The 13,845-nt window shown below is 52.0% G+C and overlaps 1 protein-coding gene across 1 annotated transcript; it reads left to right on the forward strand.

The window, feature by feature from the left end:
• The first annotated feature begins 5,706 nt into the window (after positions 1-5,706).
• LOC122547697 (zinc finger protein GLI1-like) lies at positions 5,707-9,788 on the forward strand. Its single transcript, XM_043686294.1, has 2 exons — positions 5,707-6,049; positions 6,852-9,788. Exons 1-2 carry the CDS (start codon positions 5,707-5,709, stop codon positions 9,278-9,280), a joined length of 2,772 nt encoding a protein of 923 aa, XP_043542229.1. The 3' UTR covers positions 9,281-9,788.
• The last annotated feature ends 4,057 nt before the right edge of the window (positions 9,789-13,845 follow it).

A 13,845-nucleotide genomic window follows, 5' to 3' on the forward strand; every position in this document is an offset into this window, starting at 1 on the left:
TGACCCCTACAGTTACAGTCCCTTTATCACACTAACCCCTACAGTTACTGTCCCTTTAACACACTGATCCCTACAGTTACTATCCCTTTATCACAGTGACCCCTACAGTTACAGTCCCTTTATCACACTAACCCCTACCATTTCTGTCCCTTTATCACACTGACCCCTACTGTTCCTGTCCCATTAACACACTGACCCCTACTGTTACTGTCCCTTTATCACACTGATCCCTTCAATTTCTGTCCCTTTAACACACTGATCCCTACAGTTACTGTCCCTTTATCACACTGTTCCCTACAGTTACTGTCTCTTTATCACACTGACCCCTATAGTTACTGTCCATCTATCACACTGTTCCCTCCAGTTACTGTCTCTTTATCACACTGACCCCTGTAGTTACTGTCCCTTTATCACACTGTTCCCTACCGTTTCTGTCCCTTTATCACACTGACCCCTACAGTTCCTGTCCCATTAACACACTGACCCCGACTGTTACTGTCCCTTTATCACACTGATCCCTTCCGTACTGTCCCTTTAACACACTGATCCCTACAGTTACTGTCCCTTTAACACACTGATCCCTCCAGTTACTGTCTCTTTATCACACTGACCCCTGTAGTTACTGTCCCTTTATCACACTGACCCCTACAGTTCCTGTCCCTTTATCACACTGATCCCTACAGTTACTGTCCCTTTAACACACTGATCCCTACAGTTACTGTCTCTTTATCACACTGATCCCTATAGTTCCTGCCTCTTTATCACACTGACCCCTTCAGTTACTGTCCCTTTATCACACTGACCCCTGCAGTTACTATCCCATTAACACACTGATCCCTACAGTTACTGTCCCTTTATCACACTGACCCCTACAGTTACCGTCCCTTTATCACACTGATCCCTACAGTTACTGTCCCTTTAATACACTGATCCCGACAGTTACTGTCCCTTTATCACACTGATCCCTACAGTTACTGTCCCTTTTTGACACTGAACCCTACAGTTACTGTCCCTTTATCACACTGGTCCTACAGTTCCTGTCCCTTTAATACACTGACCCCTACTGTTCTTGTCCCTTTATCACACTGAACCCTACAGTTACTGTCTCTTTAACACACTGATCCCTACAGTTACTGTCCCTTTATCACACTGACCCCTACAGTTACTGTCCCTTTGACACACTGACCCCTTCAGTTACTGTCCCTTTATCACACTGATCTTTACAGTTCCTGTCCCTTTAACATACTGACCCCTCCAGTTACTGTCCCTTTAACACATTGATCCCTACAGTTACTGTCGCTTTATCACACTGATCCCTCCAGTTACTGTCCCTTTATCACACTGATCCCTACAGTTACTATCTCTTTAACACACTGACCCCGACAGTTACTGTTCCTTTATCACACTGACCCCTACAGTTACTGTCCCTTTAACAGATTGACCCCTTCTTCAACAATGGGACAACATTGGCTGTCCCCCAGTCCTCTAAAGGACCTCACCTGGGGCCAAAGAGGATACAAAGATGTCTGTCAATGCTCCAGCAATTTGTTTTCTTGCCTCCTACATATTCTGGGATCGATCCCATCAGGACCCAAGGTCTTATCAACCTTAATACTTTTTCAGATACACAACACCTTGTCTTTTTTAATAGCAACTTGGCTTCGAAACTTGGCACCATCTTCCCTGAGATCATCCTCCACCAATTCACACATGTTACTGTCCGTCTTATGCACTGACCCCAAGAGTTACTGTACCTTTAACACACAGACCTCCCACAGATATTGTCTCTTTAATACTTTGACATCTAGAATTTCTGTCCCTTTAAGGTACTGAGCCCTAACATCACTGTCTCTTTGTCACACTGACCTGAGAGTGCTGTCCCTTTAACACACTGACCTCAAGTGTTAGTGTCCCTTTAATACACTGACCCCAAGAATGCCTGTCCCTTTAATACACTGACCCTGAGAGTGCCTGTCCCTTTAATACACTGACCCCAAGAATGCCGGTCCTTTTAACACACTGACCTCAAGAATGCCTGTCCCTTTAACACACTGACCCCCGAGAGTGCCTGTCCCTTTAATACACTGACCCCAAGAATGCCTGTCCCTTTAACACACTGACCCCGAATGTGCCTGTCCCTTCAATATACTGACCCTGAGAGTGCTGTCCTTTTAACACACTGACCCCAGGTGTTACTGTCTCTTTCACACACTGACCCCAAGAATGCCTGTCCCTTTAACACACTGACCCCGAGAATGCCTGTCCCTTTAACACACTGACCCCGAGTGTGCCTGTCCCTTCAATATACTGACCCTGAGAGTGCTGTCCTTTTAACACACTGACCCCCGGTGTTACTGTCTCTTTCACACACTGACCCCAAGAATGCCTGTCCCTTTAACACACGGACCCCGAGAATGCCTGTCCCTTTAACACACTGACCCCGAGAATGCCTGTCTCTTTAACACACTGACCCCGAGAATTTCTGGTATCAATCTAGTAAGCCACGTCTGAACTGCGTGCAACACATTTACATCCTTCCTTAAATACACAGACCAAACCTGCCCACGGAATTCAGGAGGGAGTGTCACCATGGCCCTGTAGAACTGGAGCATAGCATTCTTGCGTTTCTTTTAAATCTCACTCTGATCCTCAGCTCTGCTGTGTTTATCTGATTGCTCTCTATCTCTCTGGCCCACTGCAATGAACCTGAATCTGACGTGACTCCATTCAGACTGGGCTGAGGCTCTGTGCAGCCTGCCATGTGCCGCATGCTTTGTTGGTACCAACTCATCAGCCAGTCCGGCCCTCGCTGTCACTCTGTCCGGTTACTGTCATTGGAAACGCTCATAGCAACGGTTTATCCTCTGCCTCAAGAAATCACTCGCTCTCTCCAGGCTGCCTAGCAACCCAAAGCTTTGGCCATGCATGTGGTCACCAATCTTGGTGCTTCCTTTGTTGGTCCAGCTTCCATTTTGTTTGTGTGTCCTTTCACCATTTGGTGAATGTCCACATGAACACGTCATTTTGTGTGCAGACATTTCTTACAATCAGTATCTGAGTGCAAGCGCCTTACTTGGAAACAGGAAGGTAATTTGGTGAGAGCAATTTGATTAAGAATTTCATTTCAGATCTCCACAGTGCTTCAGCACTGTCAGGTCCCGGTGACTAGGCCTCATTCCTACCTGCTAGTTGGGCCTCTCTGATTTTCTCAGCTGCCTTGTGTAGCCGGTCCAACAAACTGCCTGTCATGAATCATGCCCTTTGAGGTAGAATTGTTTGCCTTTATAAAAGCCCCTGTTCCAAATTCATAGGGAAAAGATTGGGAGAAATGTCTTTGCACCCAATCTCTCCCCCAGTGAAGCCTGATCTTGTTCATTGAGCGGTGGCCCCAAGGATGGGAAAGGATTGAAGGGGACAGAGCAGGAAGGAGGGAGGGTCTGCTGAGCAAGCCAGTGATACACAAAGTCCCCTTTGCAGGAGCAGTATGACCAGTAAGTGCCAATGAGTGTCTACTTACATTAAAAACAAGAGGATAACTAGGGAGAAGGTAGGACCACTCAAGGATAAAGGAGGGAACTTGTGCCTGGAGGCAGGGGATGTGGGTGAGATCCTAAAGGAGTACGTTGCCTCAGTATTCACCCAGGAGAAGGAGCGTGAGACGAGTGTGATGCGGGCGGCACGGTGGCACAGTGGTTAGCACTGCTGCCTCACAGCGCTGGAGACCCAGGTTCAATTCCCGCCTCAGGCGACTGTCTGTGTGGAATTTCGCCTTCTCCCCGTGTCTGCGTGGGTTTCCTCCGGGTGCTCCGGTTTCCTCCCACAGTCCAAAGATGTGCAGGTCAGGTAAATTGGCCATGCTAAGTTGCCCATACTGTTAGGTAAGGGGTAAATGTAGGGGTATGGGTGGGTTGCGCTTCGGCGGGTCGGTGTGGACTTGTTGGGCTGAAGGGCCTGTTTCCACACTGTAATGTAATCTAATTGTATGCTAGGGCATTTTTAGGTCAAGAAAGAAGTGGGATGGAGAAGTCTCCACGGCCTGATGGTATCTACCCCGGGTTATCGAGAGAGGCAAGGGAGGAGATTGCTGGGGCCTTGACCAAGATCTCTGTATCCTCACTAGCCACTGGCGAGGTCCCTGAGAACTGGTGAGCAGCTACTGTTGTTCTTCTGTTGAAGAAGGGAAATAGGGATAATCCAGGAAACTGTGGAGCGGTGAGTCTCACATCCGGGGTTGGGAAGCTTTTGGAGAGAACTTTTAGGGATAGGATTTACGTGCATTTGGAAAAGCATGGCCCAATTAGGGACAGTCAGCATGGCTTTGTGCAGGGCAGGTCAAGTCTTACTGACTTGAGTGAATTTTTCGAGGGGTGACGAAGGTGGTCGATAAGGGTAGAACAGTGGATGTTGTCTACTTGGAGTTTAGGAAGGCTTTCAACAAGGTCCCTCATGGTAGGCTCATCCAGAAGATTAAGGTCCATGGGATCCACAGTGACTTGGCCATTTGGATTCAGAATTGGCTTGCCCAGAGAAGACAGAGGGTAGTGGCAGAAGGGTGTTTTTCAGGCTGGAGGTCCATGACTAGTGATGCCCCGCAGGGATCCGTGCTGCACTTTGGGAGGATTGTTAAGGAAAAGTGTCTGCTTAATGGCAGGACCCTGAACACCATTGATGGACAGAGGGATCTTGGGGTTCAAGTCCATAGCTCCCTGAAAGTGGCCAAGTAAAGGAGGTATACGGCATACTTGCCTTTATTGGTTGGGGAATTGGATACAAGAGTCAGATGTCATGTTGCAGCTTTATAAAACATTGGTTAGGCTACTGTTGGAGTATTGCATTCAATTCTGGCCACCACATTACAGGAAGGACGTGGAAGGTTTGGAGAGGTTGCGGAAGAGATTTACCAGGATGCTGCTTGGATTAGAGGACATGAGCGATAAGGAGAGGCTGGAAAAACTCAGGCAGTTTTCTCTGGAGTGACAGAGGCTGAGGAGAGACTTGATAGAAGTTGTTAAAATTATGAGACACATAGATAGGGTTGATGGTCAAAATTTTTTTTCCAGAATGGAAATGTCTAAAACTAGGGGGCATGCCTTTAAGGTGAGAGGGGGTAAGTTCAAAGGACAAAAATGGAAATCGCTGGAAAAGCTCAGCAGGTTTGGCAGCATTAGTGGAGAGAAAGCAGAGCTAATGTTTTGAGTCCAGTGACCCTTCAGAAAATTGAAAGGAGCTGTGAGGGGCATGTTTTTTAACACAGAGTGTGGTAGGAGCGTGGAACGTGTTGCCGCGGGTGATGAGGGAGGCAGATACTATAGGGAGATTGAAGGGACATTTAGATAAGCTCATGAATATGCAAGGAAGAAAGGGATATGGACCAAGGGCAGGCAGAAGGGATTAGTTTACATTGGCATCATGCTTGGCACAATATCATGGGCGAAAGGGCCTGTTCCTGTGCTGCACTGTTTGATGTTCTTTCTATGTTCAAACTGGTGCAATGCATTGGCATTCCAGTCTGTTGCACCACAGAACAGTTGGTGCCTAGCACTGTGCCAGGCAGATGGTCATGATGTCAGGTAATGCAGTTGGAGGGAGGGCACCATACCTACAGGAGAGGGTGGGCTGTGCTATCACAGGTCATACCTCCCTACCCATGGTTAAAGCAGCCGGGTAGGGCCCTGGCACGGGGACAAAGTGGGCGACTCCTGGGAAATGCAGAGAAACCCAGCTGCTCCTTTCCTTGCCATTCAGACCTTCGAGAGCAGCCCTGGAGGCCACTCGCCTAGCAGCAGTGAAAGTTCTCTGCCAGGAAGTGCCAACAACAATGACAGTGGCGTGGAGATGAATGCCAATGGCGGGGGCAGCTCCGAGGATCTGACCAACGTCGAAGACGCTGCCTCGGTAGACTCCACGGCCCGGATGCCTGATGCCAGGCTGAGGAGGAATGTCACGGCACTCCAGCGACTGGCCAACCTGAAAATCGGGAAACTGAGGCAAAGCCGTAAAGGCACAGCTGCATCGCGAGGGCTGAAGCTCCCCTCCATACAAGGCAGCGGTGAGCAAAGGGGGCACGAGGGCACACACGGGGGGTGCAGGGGGCGAGACTCAGAGAGCAGGGGGCTGGGGGCAGGGGGCGGGGTTTGTTTCAACTGGTGGGTGAAACTATAAGGGGCTTAGCCTCAAAATGAGCGGGAGCAGATGTCGGACTGCGTTGAGGAGGAACTTCTTCACCCGGAGGACTGTGAATCTGTGGAATTCCCCTGCCCCGTGAAGCAATCGAGGTTACCTCATCGAATGGTTTTAAGGTGGCAAGAGATAGATTTTTGAGCAGTGAAGGGATTGAGGGTTACGGTGAGTGGGCGGGTTAGTGGAGCTGAGGCCACAAAGAAGATCCGCCATGATCGTATTGAATGGTGGAGCAGGTTCAATAGGGCCCAACGGCCTACTCCTGCTCCTGGTTCTCATGGCAGGGTGCTGGGGTCAAGGAGCAGGGGGCTGAGGTCAGGGGTCGGGGCTGGGGTCAAGGTGCTATGGTCAAGGGGCAGGGCTGGGGTCAAGAAGCAGGGGCTGACATCAGGGTTCGGGTTGGGGTCAGGTGCTGTGGTCAAGGGGCAGGGCTGGGGTCAGGGGTCAAGGAGTAGGGGGCTGATATCAGGGGTTGGGGTCAAGGGGAGGAGGTGGGGGCAGGGTGCTGGGGACTGGGGTCAAGGGTCAGGGGCCTGAGTTTAGGGGCAGAGGGCAGGTCAGAGAGTGCCACACTCTCACTCTCTCTCTCGCTTTGTCTCATGGGCAGTGTGTGCGTGTACCTCTCTGTTGGAAAGGGGGTACTGTAACCTGTGCTGCCTTCTGCCTTGTAGGTTCACTTGGACAAAGCTCCGTGAGTGAGCTCTCCACTCTGCCTTGTCACCGGATCGTGAACACAGCAGGCTGGAGCCCCCTGCTGGAGCGGCGAGGTAGCACCAACAGCACCATCAGCTCCGCCTACACTGTCAGCCGCCGCTCATCGGTTGTAACTCCTTACCTGCCGAGTCGACGGTCCAGCGATAGCTCCCTGCTCGGGGCCCATGCTAATGACGGCACATCCTCCGCGGGCTACCCTCCCACCTCTCCTGATGCCTTGCAGAGATATGGCGAGATGGCACCGTCTGCCACCTGCCCAGCCCTGCCCAACCTCTCGCCAGCGCAGCTATACCACCTCAAAACCAAGTACGCCGCTGCCACTGGTGGCCCACCACCCACCCCGTTAGTGACTGCGGAACACGCGGGCATGAACGCCAGGCCTGCACACGCCAGGGATCACACCAACCTTGCCCTGTTCCCACCTGATGGACTGGAGTGCCCGAACAGTGGGGGAGGAGGCTCCTGTGGCTACGGGGCAGGGGTGCTGAAAGCCCCTGAGATGCCTGGCATCAGTAAACCCGTGGCTGAGACCCAGTTGGTGCCCAAAGTGCCACGGCTCCACAACCTTCACCACATGCATCCAGTGGCAAGGCGGCACTGCCAACTGCAGCATTCTTCAGGTTCCACCTCCAACCTCTGTGGGCACATCCATTCGCCTCGGCCACCCAGCATTACTGAAAATGTCGCCATGGAGACCTTCGCCATGGATACATCCCATCCAGCCAGCGTGGGGTTACCTGATGACATGGCACTCTATAGTAACTATCCAGAGGCAAACATGGCTCCCTTAAATCACCTTTACCCCAACCAAGCGCCCAGGTCTCACAGCGACATGGACTTTCCCAGCCGGAATCTCTCTGCTAACTCCAACGGAAATCTGGAAGCCACACAGAGCTCTTTCAACCAGGGCTTAATGGCCAGAAACACGTCACTCCAACCCTACAATGGCCGTCAGTGTCCAATGAATCAATACGACACACCATTCCCGAACCAGGAATGTTTGGAGGCAAACAACATGCCCATCCAGTGGAATGAGGTAAGCACGGGAAGTATGGATATTGCTGAGATTCCGAACGCCCGCAGTGTCCAGCAAAACCTTTCCCATCCCAATCCGTGCCTGAGGCAGGTCCACCTGAACCCACAGTCATCCCAAACCCCCATGATGCTCAGCCAGGATCATTTGGACATGCCCCTGAATCCCCAGGATGTGTTGACCGCACACCAGAGGATGCCCACCGAGTATCAGCAGCCAATGAAACCTACCTTGCCATTCCAGCAGTCAGCGCCAATGTTAAACCCGTACCAAAACCCAAAGCAGCTGTTTGCAGCCCAAGTGAATTACAACCAGTCCAGGCATGCACTGCCCAGTCCACATGGCGTGAGCCAGGAACAGACTGCCAACTTGCGCCATCCAGACTCTGCTGCAGCCTTGGGCATCAGGCAGCTCTGCCCCCCGTTGGAGGAAGACAGATGGACTGGGGCCCACACACCAATGCTACAAGTGAAGGAGATGATGGTGAGGAACTACATCCAATCCCAGCAAGCCCTCATGTGGGGCCAACCGGCAAAGGGTGCCAGTGCGGAAACACCGATGCCCGTCAATATGGACAGGTCAGACATCAGTCTATGCCCAACCATGCACAGCTCTTCTCCAAACAGCTGCCAAACTCAAAGTCCACCACACATGGCTTTAAGGTACACCAATTGCCAAAGCCAGCCGAATTTGTTAAGTCCTCCAACTGCAGTCCAAGCAAAGATGCCAGTCAGTGCGGGAGCTCAGTGTTTCAGTCCAAGGATGGTGCCTCACCCTCCTGCAGCACAGAAGCTCCGAGGCAGACAGCACAGCCTTCAGCCCCCACAGCAGCTCCAGTACCCGCTCGCTCCAACCCATACGAACCCTGCTCACAAAGCAGCCGCTCCCACAAACCCAGCTCAGCCAAGCTGCCTGGCTCCAGGAGCTTGTCGCCAAGGCCAGTTGCAAGGTGGTCACTTGTTCTTCTCTGACCTCAAGCAACACGGGAAGTCTCAAATGGGCAACCCCGTGCCAATGCATTTGCCACCAAGCGACTGTACTCTCCAGCCTCAGGCGGTGATGCCCAGCATGGAGCCCAACCTGATGTCGAGTACCCTCGACTCTTTGGACCTGGCGAATACGCAGATCAATTTTGGAGCAATTTTGGATGAGGGACAGCAGCCTTCCTTGGTACCAGACTCTTTAAGTCCCAACATTGTCCACAACCCCTCTCAAGTATCCTCTTGTCTTATGGCTCCGTGGAACGCGCTGACATTGCAAACAGGAAGGTCCAACATGGCAGTCGCTGACATGAATTCCATGCTGACAACCTTGGCAGGAGAAAGCAAGTTCCTCAACACCCTCTCGGAGTGAGAGGCAAATTCGAAGACCTGCCGAACAGTGAGCCCTGGCTGGTGAAAGCACAGAGTAAACCGACAAACTGTACATTCCCACTTTAACCATCTGCCCAGCTGGTGAAACGGAAACCAGTCCAAACTGTTCCTTGCCTCACAGACATAACCCCATAACTAAACAGGAAGCGATTTCCCAAGCCCTGGTCACTTCCACCTGTCCAAGCCATGCGCTGGTGCTGAGTAAGTGAGGGATGGAATATCCCAGAGAGCACCCCAGGATGACAGAGACTTCCAGATCCGATCAACATGAAGCAGACAAAAAAATGCGCACTCATTCTGTTCCGTCTTGCCACAGTTTTCTAAAAAGCATATATTTTTCCACTTCTACAGATTGATAGAACACAATCGCTCAGTTCCAATGTAAAACCCAAAGTCACAAGCTGAATCAAGTGGCAGTTCGGCAGCACTTCATCAGCACGCTTAGATTTGACTTGTTAAAACTGTCTGCCAAAAATAAATCAATTTAAAACTGATACTTCAGGCCTGGTTCAAAACTTTTACTGCCAGTAACACTCATTAAATCATTTGCAGTTTCTCAACAGAAAAAACGCTCCATACCACCACCAGAGCATAAGCCAATTCACCTCAGGAGGAGTCAGATACTGCGGGAGAGCTGAAATCCCTTCAGCTAAAAATGCAGAGGTCACTGTTGAGATTCGCTGGAGGTTCATAGTTTGTTGAGTTTAGATTGGACATTTATTGTCGGACCTGTCCCCACCAGCGCTGCACCACAGTGTTATACAGTGACAGACCTGTCCCCACCAGTACTGTATCCCAGTGTTATACAGTGACAGACCTGTCCCCACCAGTACTGTACCCCAGTGTTATACAGTGACAGACCTGTCCCCACTGGCGCTGCACCTCAGTGTTATACAGTGACAGACCTGTCTCCACCAGTACTGTACCCCAGTGTTATACAGTAACAGACCTGTCCCCACCGGTGCTGCACCCCAGTGTTATACAGTGACAGACCTGTCCCCACCAGTACTGTACCCCAGTGTTATACAGTGACAGACCTGTCCCCATCAGTACTGTATCCCAGTGCTATACAGTAACAGACCTGTCCCCACCAGTACTGTACCCCAGTGTTATACAGTGACAGACCTGTCCCCCCCAGTACTGTCCCCCAGTGTTATACAGGAACAGACCTGTCCCCACCACTACTGTACCCAATGTTATACAGTGACAGACCTGTCCCCACCAGTACTGTACCCCAGTGTTATACAGTGACAGACCTGTCCCCACCTGTACTGTACCCCAGTGTTATACAGTGACAGACCTGTCCCCACCAGTACTGTACCCCAGTGTTACACAGTGACAGACCTGTCCCCACCAGTACTGTACCAAGCACCTGCTCACAAGCAATTACCCCCACGCAGGGGCAATCCGGCTGTCAGCTGAGTAAACTTTCTAGGGTTTAAGTTCTCGAATCAGCAGGAGTTCCCCCGCAGCCCGCCAGCTGTGTAAACATATTAGAGGCACTTGAAAAGTGATTACCTAGAACTCTAGCAATTTCACCACAGGCCGTCGGCTGTGTAGACAGCTAGGGCCCTTGAGGTAAAAGCCGGGTGAGTTCCCGATTTAAACGGACAGATGACACAGCCCGGGGTCTGTGGAATACAGTACCCACACCCGGGTGAAAGTGAGGGAACCGGGCTCTAGGGTTACAGGGGAAAGTCGTAGATAGTCTTGCGACTCATTACCCGTGATGTCGCATGTAACGTGTGCGGGTTTTGGAGCGTATCCTCTCGCTGGGCAGTTTCAGCTGGAGGCCGGTCCAACATCACCGCCTGGTAGGCGGTCGATGAGGCACTGTTCCTGATAGGGCATGATCAATAGTGCGTGTTACCAGTGTCCTGATACACGGAATGCAGCAACACCCGCAAGTGACAAGAATAGCTACCGAGATGCACACCCCCATGGCTAGTTGCCCTGGCAGAGTCCCCCATCTCCCAAATGTGGCGTTCAGCCAGTCGACGACTGGATTTTTGACCCCCCATTGGTGCTTCAGCTCAGCAGCCAGGGTTCGGATCTTCACCAGGGTCTTAGTGAGTTTGCCATCTGGGCCTGTGTTGTTTGATATGGCTGTAGAGCACATGGTCCCAATCAGTGCACAAACACCTCCTTTTTCGGCAAGTAACATGTCCAAAGCCATCCTATTTTGTAAGGTCATGAGGGAGGATTGTGCAAGCTGTTCATGGATGGCGTCAACTGCATCCCGGGTTAGGTTGGTAAGCCTCTGCATATTGTACTGGAGGAGGTTGATTCTGTTAACGTTTTTATTAACCGTGATCGGGAAAATGGCGGAAAAAAGGGAAAAACTTTCAAAACCCGCAGCAATCTCATCCACCAGCTTGTATTCGTCGGGGATATTTCTGGCCTGCCAATAGCATCAATCCAGACCCCATCCGAATTCTTGAAATCCAACAGCGGGTCAACAGCCCATCTGTGTCGGGTCAGAGAGGCGAGCCCAGGCGGGGGCTCGTGGAGAGTGTAATCTCCCGGGGCCCGCGGGGAGATGAAGAGCGGGATATTGAGGGTGACCAGGATACAGCTCCCTTCCCAATTTAGGGGCAATCAATTGTACAGAATCCGTCCTCCGCAGTACCACCACAAGTCCGCGCGGCTCACTGTTAGTGCTGCCGCTCGGCTTCCTGTAAGCACCCAGGTTCTGCTGCAGTTTGCCATGTCTACGCTGCCAACTGGATATCCTCGGGTAATTGGTGTGGGGTTGATGAAGCAGGTGAAGTTTACTAGCGGGTGTACAACGAAGTCAGGAGGGGTAACGTTTGCCGGTGCCATCGGGAAGTACTGTTCCCATGCCCTGCACTTCAATGTAGGGTTAGTCTCGGACATTAGTTCGACCGCACAGCCCATGTGGCCGTCTTCAAACGGGGTCCTACTCATTATCAGGCCGGGCCGCCCCCCCCCGCCCCCCGCGCAAACCCAGCAGTGGTCGTGGCCTGCCCGTCGTGAAAACTGGATGACTCGATCCAGCCAGGTATTTGTCTCCATGTAGCCAGTGGCAGGTGCGATCTGCTCTCGGGGATCAACCAGCTTAGTCAGCTTGCGCGAGTCAAACTCTGCAACTATACCAGGCACAGGCCGGGGGGGTGGTTATCCCGGTCGAACGGGACCCCCAGCTGGTCCTGGGAAGAACCAGGCATTCCCAGATTTATTCGGATAATCCCCTCCGGGTCTTTCCCTGTGACTGCAACCCCAATTGCCAAATAGAGGATTTTCACGCGGGCTGCATCTGACTGGTCAGATTCGTGACCCCGTGCCCAACAGGTGTCACTGGACCACCCTGTCATGATCATGGGATTGGAGAGTCCGGGTTTGACTCGGAGAAGCAAAGGGTTCTTACGAGCTTGCGAGCCAGAGACTCGCCCTCTCCTGAGAGAGAGTTTTCTGCTAAAGTCCAAGTATTCTGCTCGTATCGGGGTGCTGGTGTAAGCCTGCCCCCACCAAACATCATCCCAGGAGGCACACATGCGGCGTGTACGGATGTCCTTCGGATATCCGTAGCATTTGTGCAAGATGCGGAGGGCGCATGAGCAAGGACACATGTATACACTGTAAACAGTCCATCCCAGCTCTGAGGAGAAAGTGAGGTCTGCAGATGCTGGAGATCAAAGTTGAAACTTTATTGCTGGAACAGCACAGCAGGTCAGGCAGCATCCAGGGAACAGGAGATTCGACGTTTCGGGCACAGGCCCTTCTTCATTCCTGAAGGGCCTGTGCCCGAAACGTCGAATCTCCTGTTCCCTGGATGCTGCCTGACCTGCTGTGCTGTTCCAGCAATAAAAAATCCCACCTCTGAGTCAGTCCCCCCACAGTCTATCACATCGCACAGATCGAACTGGAAAGTGTTATCCTGCGCGGGGTCCGCGTGTATGGTAACCATTGCTCCACATGAATCCCTTGAAACCTGCACGGACAGTCTCACCACTAGGCAGTAACCCAGCCAGTTCAGGAGTCTGTTACTTTCCCTCATTTTCCAGCTCCTTGTCGGGCGCGACCTCCGCAACCGGAGTCAGAGTAGTGTTAGGCTTTCCTGACCTGCAGCAATGAGAGAAATGGTGCCAGTTATTGTCCCCCTCCCGGTTCACCCTCAAGGCGTTGGCAGCGATCCCCATCACTGGGTAGGGGCCATGCCACCGCCCCTCGTCCCAGGTCGTACGGCCCATCTGCCGGAGGTAGACCTTGTCCCCCTCTCGAAGGGGTCGGGACCTGTCGGGGCTGTCCGGCCGTGCAGCCGTAACCTGGTTGCATGTTAGCCGGACCATTTCCCCCAGTACTTGCATGTACTGTGGCATGTCCTGATTCATTGTATCCCAATCTGTTTCCCACAGGGGTGATGTTCGGGGGCCAGGCATGGAGCGACCTGTCAGGATTTCATGGGGTGTCAGGAAGGTATCGCCACTCCTTTCCTGCCTCATTGACAGCAAGGCTAGGGGGAGTGCCTGCACCCACGTCAATGCAGTCCCTGCCATGACCTTGGCAATCTTGTCTTTAAGCGTG

Source organism: Chiloscyllium plagiosum, unplaced genomic scaffold, assembly GCF_004010195.1.
Source record: "Chiloscyllium plagiosum isolate BGI_BamShark_2017 unplaced genomic scaffold, ASM401019v2 scaf_4890, whole genome shotgun sequence".
In the NCBI taxonomy this organism is placed as follows: Eukaryota; Metazoa; Chordata; class Chondrichthyes; order Orectolobiformes; family Hemiscylliidae; genus Chiloscyllium; species Chiloscyllium plagiosum.

What these genes read in the sequence shown, in the direction of transcription:
- LOC122547697 (XM_043686294.1), top strand. Translation starts at nt 5,707, where the DNA reads ATGCAGAGAAACCCAGCTGCTCCTTTCCTTGCCATTCAGACCTTCGAG. An exon ending in CCCCTCCATACAAGGCAGCG is followed by an intron (nt 6,050 to 6,851) that starts GTGAGCAAAGGG and finishes TCTGCCTTGTAG; the next exon opens with GTTCACTTGGACAAAGCTCC.